The sequence below is a fragment of the Canis lupus genome, chromosome 38 (assembly GCF_003254725.2).
Source record: "Canis lupus dingo isolate Sandy chromosome 38, ASM325472v2, whole genome shotgun sequence".
Lineage (NCBI taxonomy): Eukaryota > Metazoa > Chordata > Mammalia > Carnivora > Canidae > Canis > Canis lupus.
Window position 1 is genome coordinate 17,541,209 of NC_064280.1, and position 21,705 is coordinate 17,562,913.

The following is a 21,705-nucleotide window of genomic DNA, read 5'->3' on the forward strand; positions in this document are numbered from 1 at the left end:
CGTGCCGCTCCTCCTCCCCGGAGGAGACGCTGCAGCAGCTCGCAGAGAAGAGTGCGGAAGAGGAGCCGGGCCGGGGCGCAGGGACGGCGCGACCCCGGGGCGCCCCCGCCCCTCCGCGGCGCGCACTGCCGCCTCGGTAGCTGTCATGGCGGCCCGGGCCACGTGACCGCGGCTCGGCGCAGGCCGCTCGGGCTCGGCCTCCCTCCCCTTCTCGTCCGCCGACTCGGATCCTGCCTTTCTTCCCTCCGGAAGACGGCCGCACCGACTCCCGAGAAACCCGGTAAGTCTGTCATGAGAATGGGCGTTTCCCAGGAACACTCCCGCCCCCCGGCGTTATCCCCGGAGCCCCGAGCGGCAGGGCCCGCCCCCCCTGTGCAGTCTCCATAGACTCCCGGAGAGTGGTCCAAAAAAAAAAGTCTGCTTTTAATGCCTTGAAAGAAAATGCACGTCGGCGCCGCGAATCGACCGTATGAACAGTGAGGTTCGCCGAATCCCCGTGCCCGCGTCTCCGCTGGCAGCGGGGATACTAAAGCTAAGTGGGGGGGGGGGGGGGGGGAGGCTGGGTCCGCCGTCGGCTGCCCGCCTCTCCCGGGCGGAACCTATCGGCTTTCCACGAAAATGCCTGGTGGGAGCAGAGGCGCCGAGGCTTGGCGCCTGCGCAGTATCGCCGCGCGCCGCCCCCGGGGGTCGGGGCTCGGCCGGAAGAGGCGGGGGATAAACCGGAAGTGGGCGCTCGGAGCTCGGGGGTGGCGCTCAGGTAGGTTCCTGGGGGGCCAGGGCCTCGCCAGCGGGGGTCCCGTTCAGCCCGTCGGTCATCGGAGGCCGGGGAGGTGGCCCCGCGGGCACCCTTGCCCCTGCGGGAGGCTGTGTCGCTGTCGTCCCCACCCTGCGAAATTCCTGGAAACGGGAATGGCAGGTCTCGGAAGGGGCAAGGTGGGGTCCGGGCGGAGAGTACGGCTCTTAAGCCCTCTTGGTTCCTGGAGTAAACATCCCCACGGCCGAGTCCAGGAAGTGGAAATCCGCCTGGAAAGGGTGTTTGTAGGGAGTTTGCGGTCACGAAATCAAGTCTGGTGTGCCATTCTCCCCGGAAGGCTTGGTTGATGTGCACGTACAAAGAGCTGTATTGATTTAACTTCTAAAGCTGGTTTACACGGATGTTTAGAAGATTATAAATATTCCTTCTTTTTTTTTTTTGAGATTTTATTTATTTATTCATGAGAGACACAGGCAGAGGGAGCAGCAGGCTCCACGCAGGGAGCCCGACGTGGGACTCGATCCCGGGTCTCCAGGGTCACGCCCTGGGCCGAAGGCGGCGCTGACCCGCGGAGCCGCCCGGGCTGCCCTGAAGATCGTAAATATTCTTAAAAGAACTTGTTAAATGTCTTGAGCCATAAGTGAACTCGCTCAGTTTTTCGTTGAGTATACAATGCATCGGCCCTCTGGTGCTCTCCCACATAAATATTCTCAGGGAGGTGCTCGAGGAGGTATTTCGTACACCGTGCAGCCTACGGTTGTGTGCCCCCCCCCCCCCCCCCCCCAAGAAAAGTGCATCAACAACATTGTATGATGCCTTTAAGTAAATTAAACCTTATCAGGATTTCTTGTCTCTGACTTCCCGGAATCTACTGGCCACATTTACATGTTCTGCTAGACCTTCCTGTGTTTGCATTATCTACCCAAGGACTTGGAGGCAAGTGACACGCTTTTTTTTTTTTTTTTCCTCCATAAAAGGAGTGGAACTTTTTTTTTTTTTAAAGATTTTATTTATTTATTCATGAGAGGCACACAGAGAGAGGCAGAGGCACAGGCAGAGGGAGAAGCAGGCTCCATGCTGGGAGCCTGACGTGGGACTGATCCCAGGTCTCCAGGACCACACCCAGGACCCAGGGCCCAAGGCAGGTGCTAAGCTGCTGAGCCCCCCCACCCCCGGCTGCCCAAAGGAGTGGAATTTATTTATTTATTTACTTGAGAGAGTGTTTACAGGGGGAGGGGCTCAGGGATGGAGAGAGAGAGTCCTGAGCAGGCTCAAGGCTCAGTGTGGAGCCCATCTGGTGCCCATCTCGTGACTGGATCTCACCACCCCGAGATGATGATCTGAGCTGAAACCAAAAGTCGGACACTTAACCACCAGGAGCCCTTAGGACTATTCTTTTTAAGTTGGCATTTCACTTAGGTAGTTTTTCGAGTATTTTGGGTTTTATAGAAGTTATTGATCAAGTATTGTGTTTTTTTATTCATGGAAGTTCCGATTTCTATTAGCTATTCTGCGGGAAGTATATTTATTGTGGAAACACGGGCTGTAACCAGTGAATTGGCATCGGCAATCCTGTGTTGGAAATAATAGTTAATTTAAAACCTATTTCAGGGATCCCTGGGTGGCACAGCGGTTTGGCGCCTGCCTTTGGCCCAGGGCGCGATCCTGGAGACCCAGGATTGAATCCCACGTCGGGCTCCCGGTGCATGGAGCCTGCTTCTCCCTGGGCCTGTGTCTCTGCCTCTTTCTCTCTCTGTGTGTGTGACTATCATAAATGAATTAAAAAAATAAATAAAACCTATTTCAGGTAACCTTAGCAGTCTATATAAGGATTATCTGTACCTGTGTATGTCATGTATGCATATATATGCTTTTATTGTATGTGTATATGTTTGGTAAACTTCTAATTTTTTTTTATGCATATCCTTTTACGTTTATAGGAGACAGCTGGAGAAAATGACACATTGGTTTCATAGGAACCCATTAAAAGCCACAGCTCCCGTTGCTTTTAACTACTATGGTGTAGCTGCTGGTCCTGCCGCTTCAAAAATTTGCAGGTTAGTTTTAGTCCATCTCAGATACTGATGGAGCCACTTTTGGATACAAGGTACTTTGTTAGGTGTCATGGGCAATATAGAAGTATATAATACATTACCCTACCCTTAGATTCCTTATAAACTTATAAATGACTTGTGAAGAGTGAAATCCTAGATTATTTAAACTTTGGCAGTCGTCTAGGCTGCAGTCCTCAATTTTAGATTGGTGAGTCCCAGAGAGGCTATAACAATCTTAATAAAAGAGTTAAGGTATATATTACAACTGTACAAGAGACTTCACACACAGCTGTATATGTATGGATAGTTGATTAGCCAGATAGTAACTTCATGGAGTTCTGAGCAGGGAGAGATCCCAATAACCTGAAATAGGCTTTACAGTGTTCATATAGGAGAAAGGACTTGAGGTGGAGTTTAAATAAATTGTGTGGCTCAGTTCATGAGTTGGCAAACTGTCATCAAGGTTTGGCCGACTGCCTATTTTTGTAAATAAAGTTTTATTGGAGCACAGCTACGTTACCTCACTACATTTATTTATATATTGTGTGTGGCTGCCTTTGGCTGCTTTCCTCTCCTATAGCAGAGTGGGGTAGTTTCAGGAGAGACTTTATGAACCACAAAACCTAAAATATTTACTTTCAGGCTCTTTACAGAAAAGGTTTGCTGATACTTGATTTAGGCTGTTAAGAATGGACAGGAGAAAATCATTTCTGTCAGGAAAAACTTTTATTCTAGGGGTAGTGAGTAGAGCAGCTTGAAACAGATTATGCAGGAGATATTTCACAGAGGAGTCAACTGGTCAGAGTGTCTAATTTGCTGTGGGAAGTGGAAAAGGATTCAGCCTATATGAAATACAGAACCATGATGGGACCAGTATGGTAAATTGAGAATGTTGCTGCTTTTTGTGGAAAGAAGTAATTAGAACAAATGATAGGAAAACTGGCTTATTTATTTTGATCAGAGGTTATCAGACTTTTTCTGTGAAGAGCTGAGTAGTAAACATTTTAGGCTTCGTGGGGCTAAATACAGTTGCTGTTGTATATTTTTCTTTGTTCATTTTTACAAAATAAGCTGTGGGCTGTACAAAAACAAGTTATGGGTTGTCATTTGCCAACCCCTGATCTGAGCTAGAGGTTGGTTCCCACTTAATTGTTTTATCTGTAGCACTGGGCAGGTCCCTTAACTTCTTTGGGCCTACTTATCTATAAAATGGACAGCCTGAAATGGGTATTTCTAAGGTACCATTTTTTTCTGATATTCTGTAATTTTAAGGTAGATATAACTTTACACAGTTGGGTTGCAGATGATTTGAGTGCCTACCCAGAAATAGCTAGTAAACTCTGAATCTAGAATAGGCCTTAAGAATTCAACTTTTTTTCCCCCCTAGTCCAGGAATTACTCTTGCCTAGCTTCTAGTTAAATAACAATGACAAATTCATGAGGTAGCCCTATTTCTGGTCATCTGTGTGCAATTGTTGGTATGTACTTCCTTGGAATAAGCCTTCATGGAACTTGTACCAGCGAGTAAACATTCCATCCAGACCACTTCAGTTTCTTTCTTCTAAACATACTGCTACATTATAGCCCGTGTAAATCTTAAAATATTTGAAATGTTACTATTTCATTCAAAAAAGAACTTTGAGTATGTGCTTTGTCCCAGGCACCTCCTAAGTTCTGGGTATACAGTCCCCAGTCTCTCCAACTAACAACTTAAGTGTAGTCTTTCCTTAGTCATTTACACGCAAGCGTCTTCTCTTCAGTCATTGTCCTTGCAGTATGATTTCTGAACCCTTGTTAAACAAGTTGCCTTCTGAAATTGTATGTGGAACTGGAAGCCAACCAAGTTAGTGCTGATGATGGTGATCTCAGATTGGATGTAAAATTGAGACCTCAAAAGAGAAGAGGGGAAAGCCAAAGACTAAACATTTTTGAAGGTAGGAATAGAAAGGGGACACAGAAAACATGTGAAAGGAACTTTTAGAGGTAAGAAGAGAGCCTGGAAAATTTAGTGTTAGTGGAATAAAGAGAGAAGAGACTAATTTTAAGAAGGAATTGGTGGATCTGCAACATTTATTGTTTACTTTCGTAAAGGGAAAATGGGGATAAGAGAGCACCTTTAAAATGACTAGTGGCCGTGTGTTCTCACACACTCTTGATGTGTATGTTGGATTATAGAATGCAATTCAAGAATAGAGTTTTCTACTTAATAAAGTATATTGATATGTCAAGTTTTGAGATTTTTAAGGAGATGCTAAAACTGCATAAACATGTTAAATTTCCATTTTTCAAGAAACTTTCATTCTGAACTGGTCTGTTTAATTTACTTGTTCTTGATTCTCTTCTCCCATCTTAAATGTTTGTGTTTGGTTTTTTAAAAATTATAACTTGCTGTGTATTTTTATTACATAATTATATACATGATTTGCCCCTTATATTAGACTTAGTTTATTTTAGTACAGTTTTTAAAACAATGTTATTAGAAATTTCACTTACCTTCAGTTGTCTATCCTATTTAAATTCACTCCCATGTACTCTCAGTAATAATACCTTAGAGGAAGTGTGTGCATGTGTATTATTTTAAAGCTTTTACAATAGAAACTTCTAAGCCACTTTTACATCATAATGCAGTTTACTTAACTTTACTACCTCTTTCTGTCTAATATAAGTGACTTGAGATCATCCAGAGCACGACTGCTCGAACTCTTCACTGATTTGAGCTGTAATCCAGAAATGATGAAGAATGCAGCAGATTCCTATTTTTCACTTTTACAAGGTTAGTTATTTATGGGAACTTCAGAGTTTTAAAAAAAAACAACTCTGTAGAAATTCACATTTAATTCTTAGATTTTACAAATTTGAATAGTTTAGTCTTCTAGGCTGTATTCTTTGGTATACTTGAGTTTCAGAGACATGAGAATGTCAGGGTGGTATTGGTCCTTCTAACTTTTTGAAAATTAAATGTGTACATATTTCACATTACGTTACCTTAGAAAGGGAGGGAGGGTCTAGGTAGTTTTCTTTATGTGTCTGGAAAAGTCATTATCTGAAAAAATTTCTAAACAGAATACTTGGTATATTTCTTCTAAAACTGAAATGCCGTACCTTTTTATAGGTTTCATAAATTCATTGGATGAATCTACCCAAGAGAGCAAGTTACGATATATTCAAAATTTCAAGTGGACTGATACATTACAAGGACAGGTTCCAAGGTAGGCAAGCTAACAGTAGTAGACGAAAGCCGTTTGTAACTGTTTAGCCAGTGGTTAACCCGTAGCCTCTGTATTTGAAGAAATAGAACATATATCTGATTAGCATTTTACCTTATCAGGAAATTGGTTAAAAATATTTGACCTAAACTACTAATACATTCTATTAAGTAAAAATACAATTTATTTCTTCTGGGCCAAATCTGTTTTTGGGATAATCAATATAAATGTCAACCAGACTTGATCAGTCTTGGCTTTATTAATAACACACAAAGAAAGGTTTGAGAATTTGGAACCCAAATCTATCTTTTAGTCCTTGCCTGCCTTCCAGGAGAACAGAATTTTGCTTTTCATCTAGTTTTCTTTTCTGATGGATAGTTCAGATGTCTTTGGTCAGTCTCTTTTGTCCCTGGTTCTACCCCAGCTCCATACTCTTTGGAGTCATAGTTCTGTTTTCTCCTGAATTTCTCTTCACTGTTTTGCTGTTTTCAAAAAATTTCCTCTCAAAACTTTCTCATCACTCACTTGAAACTAATCATAAGAGGTTTAGTTATAACAGAAAACATTGTAGTCATGCTAAATTTATATTGAGCTTTTTTTTTTTTTTTTTAAACACCATTGTGTTATTTAAATGACCATGTATCTTGATCTCAATTTGCTGTAGAAAATTGTATAAAGTCAGAAGGGAAGGAAGTGAAGATTGCCAAGAGACCCAGGGCAGGCATTGCAGTGGAAGGAGTCCAGTGGACTTTGAATCCCTACGTATTCAGGTGCAATCTCAGGTCTCCTACTATGTGAACACCTGCTTCTTCAACTCAGTTGGGGTTACAGATACAGGACTTTTGTGAGGAGCAAAACAGGCAAATTTATGTTAAGTGACTCAAATAATGCCAGGTATATAATAGGTTTTAGTAAATTGTTAGTTTCCTTCCTTGTTGGGGACTGTGGATTCTTTCCAGATTTTATTCTGGGATGCTAAGGTTTTTTGAGTCCTCACTTAGGTTTTTCTTTTTGTGACCCCTTTGTACTTTATCTAAAATTGAGGAACGTTTTTCTTAAGAATGTTTTTTAGAGTCAAACCTCTGTCATTATTACATCACAAAATTTTGGCAGATTCTAAAGTGTTTGCATTACATGCATTCCATCCTTTTGCACACCATCCCAAATTTTGATTACTTGTGACACAGCATTTTGCAACACAGTTTTATGAGACAGTGAAGAATTAGGTGATGAAGGCCTTCAGGAGTCATATCCAATATTCTCTATATCTGAGATTTTTAAGCTACTTTATCTTTGATTGCTACTTACTCAGTAGAAAATGTGTTGTGAATATATCTATTCTGAAAAATGTTTTTTCAACTGTATTCTGATTACTAAGATGTGTACAATAGAAATGGAGTGTTTGGGAGCAAGGCAAACTGAAATAAATGAAACCTAAAGAGAGAGAGTTATTCTTAAGACTTAACATGATAGTTTTGGTAATTTATATGATTTAAAGGCAAATTTAGGGATGCCTGGGTGGCTCAGTGGTTGAGCATCTGCTTTTGGCTCAGGGCATGATCCCAGAGTCCTGGGTTCAAGTCCCACATCAGGATCCTGCTTCTCCCTCTGCCTATGTCTCTACCTCTTTCTGTGTATCTTATCTGAATAAATAAATAAATAAATAAATAAATAAATCTTTAAAGTAAAAGTAAACAGTAGTTTAAAAGAAGAAAGTAGGGATCCCTGAGTGGCGCAGCGGTTTGGCGCCTGCCTTTGGCCCGGGGCGCGATTCTGGAGACCCAGGATCGAATCCCACATCGGGCTCCCGGTGCATGGAGCCTGCTTCTCCCTCTGCCTATGTCTCTGCCTCTCTCTCTCTCTCTCTCTCTCTCTCTCTCTCTGTGACTATCGTAAATAAAAAATAAATAAATAAATAAATAAAAATAAAAAAATAAAAGAAGAAAGTAGTTAAAGTAAGCTTATAAATTATGATGTGCCTGACATCACCAGATGTAATTCATTTGAAAGTTCTGAATGCTAAAAAGGAGCTTTTAAACTATGCATAAAATTTTTTTCAGTGGGGTAGAACTGCTTTGAGGAGTTTGTTCAGGGGGACACCTGGGTGGCTCAGTGGTTGAGCGTCTGCCTTCGGCTCAGGGTGTGATCCCAGGGTCCTGGGATTGAGTCCCACATCAGGCTCTCCATAGGGAGCCTGCTTCTCCCTCTGTCTGTGTGTCTGCCTCTCTCTCTCTCTCTCTCTCTCTCTCTTTCTCTGTGTCCGTCATGAATAAATAAATAAAATCTAAAAAAAAAAAAACATGATTATTTTCTTCATTTTTAGAATTAGCATATAGCTCTTTTATAATTCTGAGTGGATATACAGTGGTCTTCATATAGCAATGTCATAGTAATTGACATAACTGACAAGTTAATGACACCTGTGTTTATAATTCTAGTGCCCAGCAGGATGCTGTTTTTGAATTAATTTCCATGGGATTTAATGTAGCTTTATGGTATACCAAATATGCTTCAAGACTGGCTGGAAAAGAAAAGTAAGTCTAAAGGGGAGGGCTATATACATATGTGTTATTTTTCAAATGCATAGAGATTCATTATTAAAAAGTCTAGACTTGATAAAAAAGTATGTCATAATGTTGGTGTTTTAAGTATCAATTATGGAGCCCAGTGTTAAAAGGGAAAAAATACTAATATTGTCATGAGGAAGGTCTATCCAAATAAAACCCCAAACCAAGAAATGGAAAAAATAAAATATTTGACTGCATAAAAGTACCATAAGCAAAATTAAGAAACAAATGACAGATGGTCAAAAAAATTGCATGTATGTGACAAATTGTTTTTATAATGGAAAAGGAAAGAAAAAGACCAAATCAGTTGAAAATAAACGAAGGACATAGACAACTCAAAAAGAAATACAAAGATGTGAATAATGTTTTGAAGGATTAAAGAACTGTGAAATAAAATAAGATGCAATTTTTATAATAGTAAAAGTTGATGTTAACAATATAAACATGGAGACTACCAACTACGGTGCATCTGAACGTGCATATAATACAGCCATTTAAACATAAAGTTGAAAAAAAAAAAAAACATAAAGTTGAGGGGGGCTGGCTTAGTCTGTGGAGCATGCAACTCTTGATCTTGGGGTTTTGAGTTCGAGCACCACTGGGGTAGAGATTGGGGGTAGAGATTACTCAAAAATAAAATCTTTAAAAATAAATAAGGGACACCTGGGTGGCTCAGTGGTTGAGCATCCGCCTTTAGCTCAGGGCGTGATCCTGGGGTCCGGGATCGAGTACTGCACTGGGCTCCTTGCAGGGAACCCGCTTCTCCTGCTACCTGTGTCTCTGCCTCTCTGTTTGTGCCTCTCATGAATAAATAAGAAAATCTGGGATCCCTGGGTGGCGCAGCGGTTTGGCGCCTGCCTTTGGCCCAGGGCGCGATCCTGGAGACCCGGGATCGAATCCCATGTCGGGCTCCCGGTGCATGGAGCCTGCTTCTCCCTCTGCCTATGTCTCTGCCTCTCTCTCTCTCTCTCTCTCTCTCTCTGTGACTATCATAAATTAAAAAAAAAAAAAAAATCTTTTAAAAATAAAGTTAAAAAAATTGAATTGTCAGGGCACCTAGTGGGCTCAGTCAATAGAGCATACAACTCTTGATCACAGGGTTGTAAGTTTGAACCCCACAGTGGGTTAGAGATTACTTAAAAATAAAATCTTACAAGTAAAATAAAGTTGAATTATATGTACAAATGTAAAGTTATTTTTAAAGTAATTAGGTGACTAAAACAAGAGTAGAATAATGAATATTGTGTATGTATCTTTTTTAAGCATATACATGCATTAAGTGTGGAATATTTTGTGCTTGTTTAATGCACAGAAGATTATCTGGAAAGAACAACAAGAAGCCTTTGTCCAAAACCTATAGACAGGATCTCTCTTTTTTTCATTTGTAGTATCTTCTGTGGATATTTTTCATGTGTGTTTGTTACTTTTTTAAGTGTCAAATTAGATTTTTTTAAAAGGGAGAAAAACCAAATGACTAATTTGGTTTTGTGAAAATATAGTAGTAGTTGGTTTTAGTACAAGAAACAGGATTCATCATCTAACTAATGTAACCACTATCTTTAAGCATAACAGAAGATGAAGCAAAAGAAGTCCATCGAAGCCTAAAAATTGCAGCGGGGATTTTTAAACATTTAAAGGTAAAATAACAATAAAATATATCTGTATTGCTTTAGTTCTTGAATAATTTTTCTTTCTTTGGGGGATGGAGGAAGAAATTAACTTCACTACGTAAAAAGAACCTATTATGTGTTTTGTTAAATACCTTGTTGATGATGGCAGCCAATTAGAATATTAAGTATCTTCATTTTAGGAAATCATCAGTGAATTTTATGATTAGAAAATTCAAGTCATAATTCACTGGTTATTTTTGTGTCTCTTCAGTAAAGATAGAAGAAAACAAAGAGCAAAAATTTACTCTCCTTACCATTTCTCATTGTGGTCTTGTAGCAGTTGCCAGGATCAATCATGATTCTGCAAAACTGAACTTCTGAGTGTATTCTCTGTATCTCAGTAAAAACACTAGAGGGGCAGTAGGTACCCACTGGTTATATTAAATCTGAAGATGTGATAGAGATTAGGAGAAAGACTGATATGTTTAGTGATCAAGACGACCCCCACCTCATCCTAATTAAACCACTATTTACGAAACACCTTCTAGAGGCCAATGGTGGGTTGTCTCATGATAAAATAAGATGCTTTTACAGTGATTAAAAACCTATGATCCTGAGTTACCTGTAGCATTGTAGACCTCTTTCTACTCTACGGTTATTAATATGAGTGAATAATTCTGGTGTCATGCAAAAGAGAACTTTGGTTACTTTTTCAGTTAAACATTTTCTGAGATGAAAATAGAACTTGTGTATCTAAGCTATCTATTTTGACTTGAGTTCTGCAGATGCATATGAGAGGCTTTAAAAATTTTAGTATGTGAGAGCTTTTAATCTATAAGCTTAATAATTGCTCCTTTTTCACAATTTTGGTGTCCTGAGTTTTTCTTCTTTTAGGATTTTTTTTTCTTAAAGACTTTTTAAGATTTCATTATTTTTTATTTTTCTTTTATCCTTTTTTTTTTTTTTTTTAAGATGTATTTATTCTAGAGAGAGAGAAAATGGGAAGGGAGGGGAGAGGAGAGGGAGAGGGAAAGGGAAAGAGAAACCCAAGCGGACTCCATGCTGAGCACAGAGCCCCATGTGGGGGGCTTGGTCTCAGGATCCTGAAATCACAGCCAGCACTAAAACCAAGAATTGTATACTTAACCAACTGGGTTAACCATACTTAACCAACTGGGGTGCTAGCCAGGCACCCCAAGATTTTATTTTTAAGTCCTCTCTGCACCCAACATGGGGCTTGAACTCACAACCCTGAGATCAAGAGTCACATGCTCTACCAACTGACCCAGCCAGGCACCCCCTGAATTTCTGTTAAATCCCCAAATTGTATGTCTCATAACTTCCATTTTGTTCATTTTTAACTACTGGGTTAAAATAAAATGTGGTTTCTTTGTTGTTGTTTTTTTTTTCTCTCAGGAAAGTCAGATCCCAAAGCTTATTACACCTGCAGAAAAGGGGAGGGACTTAGAGGCACGACTTCTAGAAGCTTATGTTGTCCAGTGTCAGGCTGAAGCTCAAGAAGGTATCCTACATATTGTAAGATTTTTTTTTTTTTTTTTTTTTTTTTTTGGAGGAATCTGTTGGCATCTATTTTTTTTTTTTTTTTAATCAGAATTAGCTGTATTTGAGTCTCACATTTGAGAAATTTGTAGTGAGGAACAAGTCACACCTTCAGCATTCAACTTCATGGATACTTAGCAGGAAAAGAAAAGGCCTTGCAATTTAATGGCTCTTTTAAAAAGGATTTTGAGGTCATGCCATTTCTGACAACATCAGATTAATTCTGTAACTCCTCTTTTCCTCTCTGCCTTACTCGTTGGTTTTCCTCTTGCACTGTTTGGCCTGCTTTTCAATCTTCACCTTTCCATGACCTGGAAATAAATGAAGACTCAAGTAAAACCAGTAAAGAAAGTTTGTAGGCTTTTGGCTTTTCTTTATTTCAGGTCCCAGTGCCCTGGGAGTGTTTGTTTTCCTCTGACATGCTATCTTGTAGTAGTAAGTTTTTGTGATTAACTAGTAATTGGCTAGCGATTTAAAGAAATGGTATCAGAACCAGCAAGCTCAGTGTGTTCTGTTTATGTTTGCATTTTCTGTAACTTACTCTTCATGTTAAAATTCTTAACAAACTATTAAAATTCCAAATAGATTGTTGGGCTGTCTTTTGCTACAATAACTAATTTAGTGTGAATGCAAGTGGACTTAAGTATACATTCAGTTTGTTGTGCTTTGATTATAGTAACAATTGCTCGAGCCATTGAACTGAAACATGCTCCTGGGCTTATTGCTGCCCTGGCATATGAAACTGCCAACTTCTATCAAAAAGCTGGTGAGTTTATAAGTTTGTCGTTATATTTATCATCTTTTTTTTTTTTTTTTAAGATTTATTTATTTATTTGAGAAAGATTGAGAGAGGAGAGACCAAGCACAGAGGGAGGGTAAGTGGGAGAAGCAGACTCCCTGCGGAGCAGGGAGCCTAATGCAGGTCTTGATCCCAAGACTCTGGGATCATGACCTGAGCCGAAGGCAGATTTTTAACCAATGAGCTACCCAGGTGGCCCATATTTATAGTCTTTAGATTTGCAGTTTAAACTCCTCGCCTAATAGGGAACAAGCAAAACAAAAAGGTTCTCAGATTGTTTCGTCATTTGCAAAACTGGAATAATATCTGCATTATTTTATTATTTTATTTGAAGGAATGAGAGCTGTTCACAGTTAATATGCTGCATAATTTTTAATGGAAAGGACAGTGCAGTCTTAAGTTGTATGTAATAACTATACAGGTGTTTTAGCTTTGAATTTTTGTTTTGTTTTAATAATAATCTTATAGATGCTGTCATTAAAGAAACTGAACTCCAGAAAATTAACCTGTAATTTAACTGTTAGAGGCGTGAAGTTGGGACTAGAACTTAGGTCTTCTCATTAGCCTATTATTCTTTTCATTCACTCTTTTGCTTTTTAAGATATTATTTATTCATTCATGAGAGACACACACAGAGAGAGAGGCAGAGACACAGGGAGAGAGAGAAGCAGGCTCCATGCAGGGAGCCTGATATGGGATTCGATCCTGGGACTCCAGGATCACATCCTCAGCTGAAGGCACGTGTTCAACTGCTGAGCCACCTGTAGGGTCCCTCTTTTCATCACTTATTTAGGAAATGTGAATTTGTTTCTACTTATAGGGTGGTTACTGTTTTAGTTTCTAGCTATACAAAGATCAGTAGAACAGATTCACAGTCTGGGAACACATAGCTACATTATTATAGCATAAAATAAGATGTTATTAACAGCTGTGAAATAAAAACCTAAAGGATCTAGGCATTCTAGAGGAGGCTTTCTAGGGGAAAGTAGCGTTTGAGCCTTACTCAAACACAAATAGAAGTTCTAAGTTTGCTAGGAAGCTTTACCATATGGGAAGCGTAGAACATTCTGTAGTATGTACAGAGAAAGGAAAGAATTTAGCACATTCTGGGACCTGTAACAGACGCCTCAGCTGAAACACAGGGCGAGTGATAGAAAATGTTAGGAAAGTATGCATGTATGAGATCCTGAATTGGTTTGTAAGCCTATTTAAGAAGTTTGGCTTTTGTTTGGTAGATAATTGAACCCATTAAAATATATGAAGCAAATCTGACTTGACTGGATTTGAATTTAAGGAAAGTCCCTCTTGGGACACCTGGGTGGCTCAGCGGTTGAGCGCCTGCCTTCAGCTCAGGGCGTGATCCTGGAGACCTGGGATCGAGTCCCACACCAGGCTCCCTGCATGGAGCCTGCTTCTCCCTCTGCCTGTGTCTCTGCCTCTCTCTCTTTCTGTGTCTCTCATGAATAAATAAATAAAATCTTAAAAAAAAAAAAAGAGAGAAAGAAAGAAAGAAGAAAGAAAGAAAGAAAGAAAGAAAGAAAGAAAGAAAGAAAGAAAGAAAGAAAGAAAGAAAGAAAGAAAAGAAAGAAAAGTCCCTCTAATTGCAGAATGAGAAGTGGGTTCCTAGTGAAGGACTAGTAGACTGACTCCACTTAGCATTTAGGAAGAAGTGATTATAGTCTATGGAGGAAGTGGTGGAAGTATTGACAAAGACTGTGAAGTGAGAAGCGGGAGAAAAACAGATGAGAGAGAAGTTGGCAGGATGTGAACGTATGTCTTAGGCAAGGTTCAGTGTTGCCATGATGGGGCCGGTAAGGAGAGTGTCTGTGTTTCTGACTTGAGTGACTACGCTGTGCATTGCTATATTATATAATGTTAAAAAACAGATAGTAAAATGTATGTATTTTATGTTTATCTTGAAGTTCTATTTTTATCATTATTTTAAACATGTTACATTAACCGTCAAAAGACGGGCCGTGGTGTTTAGGCAGTCTTATTATGTAGTTAAATATAGTTAAGGGAAAATCACTTAAATCAGAGCTTTTAGAAATTGTGTAAATGCTTGAGTTTTAGACTTGAGTGGCATTCTGCTTTTAGCATCTGAACACATGATCTAAAAGTCTTCTAGTGAATCAGGGTGAAATTATATTTTGCTTTTTAAAATGTAACTTTAGATCATACTTTATCCAGTTTGGAGCCTGCTTATTCTGCTAAATGGAGAAAATATCTTCACTTGAAAATGTGTTTCTACACAGCTTATGTAAGTATTTATAATCTGAAAAACCATGTAAATTACTATCTTTCCAGGCCCTCGAGTGCTAGGTCTGTCATCTTGTCAGGCTCTTAATTGGCATTTTACAAATAACGGACAGTAATGTCTCAGTAAATGTTCAGGGACAGTGCAGCCATTGTGAGCCCAAGTGGGTGGAAAGAGATGATGTGAACTGTAGAAGGGCGAATAGCAGTGGAATTACTATTTGAGTGAAACCCACTTTTAGGCTGGAACCTTCCACGTACTTAATGAGAAGTCTCTCCTTTCATCTTACACGTTGAAGAAGGTATTTACTGATTCTCATCTTTAGACGTTCCACCCAATATGTCCCCTGGATCTGTGCAGAACCATTACTAAGCACTCTTTGAGAAGTTACCAGTCTCTTACACCCGCCAAACAAACTTACTTGTTTGTTGCTTAGAATATCACGTGAGACATAATCAAACACCTTTTTTGGATCCAGGTAGATATTTTTATTTCTTATACCTTAAAATCTGTTTTCAAGCATACAGTGTTGGACCATGTGCAATCCCTGCATTTGAGACAGATGTTTAAAGAGTGAGCATGTGTCCTACTACAGGCTGATAAGATTTCTTTTGAAAATTGTTTAGTCATTAACCTTAGAATCCTCCCTCCCCGTCCTTCTGCATTAGCACCATGATTTCCTTCCTTTATCTGCTGTGCCCAAATTGTAGAAAGATTTCATTATTCAGAATGCTTTTTGCTCTCAGCCTGTAGTTAGAAAGTTAGTTTGGCTCACAGTTTAACATAATCCCACCTTTTATAGTTCCAGAAATTGGGGGAAGCTTACAGGTCATGACAAAATAAGAGCAGACATACAGTATGTGCCTCTAGTAAAGAAGTGTAAGGGCTAGCATTGATAACCTACAACAGTGGACAAAGGCGGTAATTCATCTGATGCGTATATAAAACAATGATAGCAGAAAGCATAATTGTGGAGAGAATGAATAAAAATTTGTTTCTTTATCAGGCTTACTGTTATCATGGTCAAACTTTGTTGGCTAGTGATAAATGTGGTGAAGCAATCAGGTCTCTCCAAGAAGCAGAAAAATGTAAGTATTCCTGCCAGAATATTAACTCCCTTTTTAAAAACAAATGTTTTATCATAAAAGGAAATAAGCAGTTAAAAGAGATTCTGGCTGAGTTCATGAAAGAGAATGGGTCCGTGTAAGGGAACTGGAGAGAAACAAAGTTTAAAAACCAAAAAACCTGTAGAAAATACCCCCTTCCCCTTAACTCTATTACTGATACTGTCATACTAAGTAAGGAGCAGAAAAGTTCTTATGATCTCTGATTTAAAGCCTTTTTAGTATAGTCAGTAGTTAATTATAATCCAATGATTCTATATTCCTTTCACATGCAGTTTATGCAAAGGCAGAAGCATTGTGCAAAGAATATGGAGAAACCAAAGGACCTGGGCCAACAGTCAAACCTTCAGGACACTTATTCTTTAGGAAACTTGGAAATCTTGTGAAGAATACCCTCGAGAAATGTCAGAGAGAAAATGGATTTATGTGTGTACAGCTCGGTATTATTTTAGTAATGTTAATACAGTATATATACTTATAATGTTTAAATATTTATTATGTCAGTGATGTCACATTTTCTGTTAGTCTCTACCCCCAAAGACTTTATGTCAGATTGCATTTAACTCTAATTTTATCTTTCAATTGTGATAAAATTCCCTTGTGTTGGACCTGACTTTATTCTACTTCTGATGATATATAAAAGCAGATTTTAAAATTTGAACTTTAGTTACTAACATACAGCTCACTTATAGTGTCTTAATTTTCTCTTTGCTTCACCTCCCTGCTGTTTCTCCACCGTATGTTATGTATGGCTTTGCTCCCTTTGCATATTCATCTCCCTCTGGTTGCAGCTGCCTGTAAATCGGGGAGATGGTTTTCTGTCAGTCTTGCGCAGTCCTATGAAGCAGCTTTCCATTGTTAAGTCAGCATTGTTCAAACTGTAGATCACCACCTGTGTAGGTTGGTAGAATCAATTTTGTCGTCCCCCCCTTTTTAAGATTTTATTTATTCATGAGAGACACAGAGCGAGAGAGAGAGAGAGAGAGAGAGGCAGAGACACAGGCAGAGGGAGAAGCAGACTTCATGCAGGGATCCCAACATGGGACTCGATCCCGGGTCCCCAGGATCACAACCTGGGCCAAAGGCGGGGCTAAACCGCTGGGCCACCCGGGCTACCCAATTTTGTCCCCCTTTTATCTTTACATTGTTGCCCATACATTCTGCACTGTCACTTAAACATACCTAGTATAACTTCTATCACTTCTCTCGGAAAGCATTCCTGAACCAACCCTGCCCCCCAGCTTTGGGGTTAATTGCATCACTTTTGTGTTCTTACAGCACGTGACATGTCATAGCTTTGGTTAGGTTGCGTTGTTGTCAACAACTTTTCGTCCACTCACGCAAACTACGTGAGGCAGGAAAATCTTGTCTGTCTTACTCATCATTAAGTTGTCTTTTCTCTTGTACAGGGCCTTGAACATAGTAGATGCTCAAGTAATTGATGAATGAATGAATTGCTGTTTAAATTGCTTTTTGCAGTTACTTTCAAAAAATTCCAACAGAAGCCCCACAGCTGGAACTCAAAGCAAATTATGGTCTCGTAGAGCCAGTACCTTTTGAATTTCCTCCTACAAGTGCACACTGGACACCAGACACACTGGCTGCATTTGATCTCACCAAAAGACCCAAGGATGACAGTGTATGAGATTGGCTTTCTTCCATTTGTTCACTAAAGTTCAAAAAGAATTTAGAATTAACAATTTGATATTTTTCTCTACTTACATAGAAATATATGTTTGTCTAAACAGTGGTGTAATGTGTGTTGTTGAACTCTCAGAGAGAAGATCTCTAGGCCTTAATTATCTTCTGATTTTCTACATAATTGAGGTTGTTTTCAAACACATTATCTTGCCTTTCTGTAGTTTATCAGAGCTTCCTTTCAGAAGAGTGTGGGAGAAGAGGTCTAAAACAGATGGCTTATCCATGTTTATATTGCTATAGCAATACTTTGTTTTTGAGTTAGCATACCGCAGGGTATTTGAAGATTTGACCTAATTTCAACATTCCATGAAATCATTCAGGAGTAAAAGAAGACTGGTTTATTCACTTTATATCTAAGTATATCTAGGTATATGAAATCAAATAGTAGGTTAAGTGGAAAATGTGAGGCTTGACTGCCAAAAGAGGTGGGGTCTGTGAAAAAAAGGGAATGGAAATTAATAAGCAGCCATAGCTCCTTACTTGGAATTTTTAAATACAATTTCATAATATAATTTTTTAAATATAATTTCTTCCCCCATTCTAAAACCATTATTACTTAAAATGACTTTTTTTATACCCCAAATTAATGCTGTAAGAGGTAGCCTGTTAACTATCATGAGGTATTTTCCGCATGCATAGATTGATCACTCAGTTTCTCCCTCCTCAGAGTAAGAGCACCATTAGCTTGATGTTTGCCTACCCATCAAGTGTCTCCTCTTCACTGAAATGTTGCTTTCTGATTATGTCTTGAATTGATAACATAGTTTCTGGAACAACTTTGTTAATCTCAGTGTTGTGTAATTTAATACAGTATCTCTTAAAAGTCTAAGGTGGAAAAGATAGAGTATTTTGTTTTCCAAATTTCTGGGTATGTTTTCCAAATCTTAGTTTATGCCCTTAACACTGTATTTCTCTTTCTCCCTAGACCAAATCCAAACCAGAAGAAACGGTGAAACCTGTGAAAGAGCCAGATATCAAACCTCAGAAGGACACAGGGTGCTCCATCTCCTAAAGTACATTGATAAAATGTGCACTTTGAATTTCTCTACTAGTGGATGAGATAAACCGTGGAAGTTCAGTTCCTATTTCTTGAAGTGTTTTGTCTGAAGCCTGTAGAATGATTTAGTACATTCAGAGGGAATCTGCCTTCAGTTTATTTGTTCTTGATTTTTAATATAGTAGAGATGTCTCATGCTTTGTTTCCAGACTCCTTTTCAATCAGGACAACATGTAAGGATTTTATTGTGCATATTAGGTTGAAGGGCATATTAGGTTGTTGGTTTTTGTCTCCGAACTCTGGGTAGAAATAAGTTTTGGTTAATGTATTACAGGCCAGAATCATGTGGTTTCAGGTATCTTTTTCTGTCTTCACACACAAAAGTTTATCATCTTTTGACACCAGAAGAATGACAGGAGTTGGTTTTTCAGAGTTTTTCCCCCCTCACCATTATGTTGTCTCACAGACTTGTTATGTTCTGAGTCCATTATCTTTTCTGGTGGGAAAATCATTTACAGTTAAGGATCAGAAAATCTTCATACCAAATTCCTTACATATGTAAGAAGCTATAATTTGTTCCAGTATCACTGTTCATAGGTATTTTGAGGCCATTTAGGAACTTACTCCAGGGGTGCCTGGCTGGTTCAGTGGGAGGGAGCATGTGACTCTTGATCGTGGGGTTCTGAGTTCAAGCGCCATGTTGGACATAGAGGTAACGTAGATAAATAAATGAATCTTAAAAAAAAAAAAAAATACTCCTCTTCTGGTAGCCCTGCACTTTATTTCAGTCTCAATAAACATATAGTGATTTTTACAGCTACCTTTCCTAATGGGTTTTTTTCATTTAGAGGACAGAACTTTGTGATAGCTCTTAACACAGGATGAAAATGTTTTTGCAGAAGTGAGATACTGCATGATGTGAAGAAGAAACTTTAAACCTAAATGAGATAGGTTGTCCTGAGTTACACTGGTAACTGCATTTTGATAACAGAAGTTATGGTAAAATGCCTTCGTTACCTGACTTCAGTGTGCATTGTTTATATATGGCTTTCTAATAGATATGTATACATGTCCTATCCTAATCGTATTGCTTTAGGCCAAAGGTCATGACAAAATAAGAGCAGACATACAGTATGATCTAAAAACTGTACAATCTGAAATGATTAGTTTAGCATATACATGCATTTGGGAAATAGTGGATGCATAATACTATAACAAAAGTCACACACTTGTAGGTTTATCTTTTGATGATTCTTCTGAGTGTTATCTAATTTTTCTATCATTTCCAATCCTAACAGATTGGTTCACTTAATAGAGATAATAGTAGTATATATTGGGAGCTTACTATGTGCCAGGCCCTCTGCTAAACACATAAGTAGATAAACCAGGGATCCCTGGGTGGCGCAGCGGTTTGGCGCCTGCCTTTGGCCCAGGGCGCGATCCTGGGGACCCGGGATCGAGTCCCACATCAGGCTCCCAGTGCATGGAGCCTGCTTCTCCCTCTGCCTGTGTCTCTGTCTCTGTCTGTCTCTCTCTCTCTCTCTCTGTGACTATCATAAATTAAAAAAAAAAAAAAAAAAAAAAAAACCTGTTTAAGTAGATAAACCATTGAATCTACACAGCAGCCCTGTGACAAATAAGTAAAATCTGCATAAAGTGCTGAAATAAACATTTCATGATGAATAAATAGGGGCGCCTGGCTGGCTGAGTTTGGTGAAGCATATGACTCTTGATCTTGGGGTCATGAGTTCAAGTGCCACGTTGTCTATAGAGATTACAAAAAAAAAATACACTTAAAAAATAGATTATGCCTAACTGAATCAATATTGTGTTCAAATAAATGATCACTTAAATCCTAGTTTTCACTCTTGAAAATACATAGAATCAGTGAGGGTTTTTTTAAAATGTATGGAAATGCTAGTTACCCCTTACTGTATAACGTATAATATTTGAAGCTGCGGATTATAAGTGAAATAATAACTGGACAGACAATTAATTTGTTTTGCTGTGTATAGAAAAATTTTAATTAAATTTCACCATATTTTGTGTGCTACTACAAAATCATTGGTTTGCTGTATGCCATTTACTGACAAAACTTTAAACGATACTTGATGCCAGCTTGTTGCTCTTGGCCTATAGGACCTATTTATCTTGGATACTAGTGTTTATTAACCTAGTTCACTAAAGTTTCACATTGACATTTTTGTGACTTATACTACCATATATGGAATGAAACCTTGTCATATGGTCAGTGCTTCTGTAAAATGCAGGAAATACTGGTATTACTTTAAATCAGTAATTGGCAACTTGCCCCTGAGCAAGTAATAGTATGTTGACTCAGCATAAGTGACGCTTTGTGACTAGAATCCCCCAGTATTTGTCATATTCTTTAAAATGGTGTTGGAAATTTTGGGAAGTTAACAAATGTAAAGCAGTTGCATGAAGGCTGTAGAGGAATGTAACTTTGTGTTAACTATGCATACATTTCATACTTCGTTTGAACTGGATAATGACAGCTAACATAACTCTGCTAAAAGTGGTGTTTGTATAATGAATTATCTTTTTATTTATGAAAATAAATCTTAATTTTACTTACAGTTTCATCAGGATTTTGTTTTTTGACAAATATTTTTCTATTTATTAAACCAATAACCGTTAATACGACACAAAAGCCCCAATTCTTCACAGTAATGTTTTAAATGACAGACACGTGTATCAGTTGTTTCACACCACATAAGTTCATTAAATGTTCAGCACTCCTCAACCTACTTGGTTTCTATTTATATTTATTGGTACTTATCACTTTTGAATCTTGAAGTGTAGGATTCATTTGGCCTGTATCTACCGTACTTGTAGCATTCTCCAGTGTGACGCAGTGGTATGTCCTGTGGGAAACGGCCAGAGAGCCCGTCCTCGTGGCTGTGCAGTGCTCTGTACACAACTTTGGACACCTGCGGTGGCATTTTCAGTATTATATAAATGTACTGAGACATAAAACCCCATTCAGCAATCTTACTTTCCAGAGTGAGCTTTAGAAAATACCATAGTCCGCCATTGTCCCAAGTTGTGATTCCAG

At 38.9% G+C, this 21,705-nt stretch overlaps 1 protein-coding gene across 5 annotated transcripts; it reads left to right on the top strand.

The window, feature by feature from the left end:
- On the top strand, nucleotides 1-21,232 carry BROX (BRO1 domain and CAAX motif containing). 5 transcript variants are annotated; one of them, XM_025420943.3, is made up of 13 exons: nucleotides 1-280; nucleotides 2,695-2,811; nucleotides 5,475-5,581; nucleotides 5,921-6,017; nucleotides 8,453-8,548; nucleotides 10,146-10,218; nucleotides 11,608-11,713; nucleotides 12,428-12,517; nucleotides 14,725-14,810; nucleotides 15,814-15,895; nucleotides 16,207-16,357; nucleotides 17,411-17,570; nucleotides 18,558-21,232. In XM_025420943.3, the coding sequence occupies exons 2-13, from the start codon at nucleotides 2,711-2,713 to the stop codon at nucleotides 18,642-18,644; spliced, it is 1,236 nt and encodes a 411-aa protein (XP_025276728.1). In that variant the 5' UTR covers nucleotides 1-280; nucleotides 2,695-2,710; the 3' UTR covers nucleotides 18,645-21,232. The 5 variants fall into 5 exon arrangements, with proteins under 5 accessions (XP_025276728.1, XP_025276729.1, XP_048962936.1 ...); XM_025420944.3 differs by lacking the exon at nucleotides 1-280 and adding an exon at nucleotides 607-757; XM_049106979.1 differs by lacking the exon at nucleotides 1-280 and adding an exon at nucleotides 1,203-1,351.
- Nucleotides 21,233-21,705: the final 473 nt, after the last annotated feature.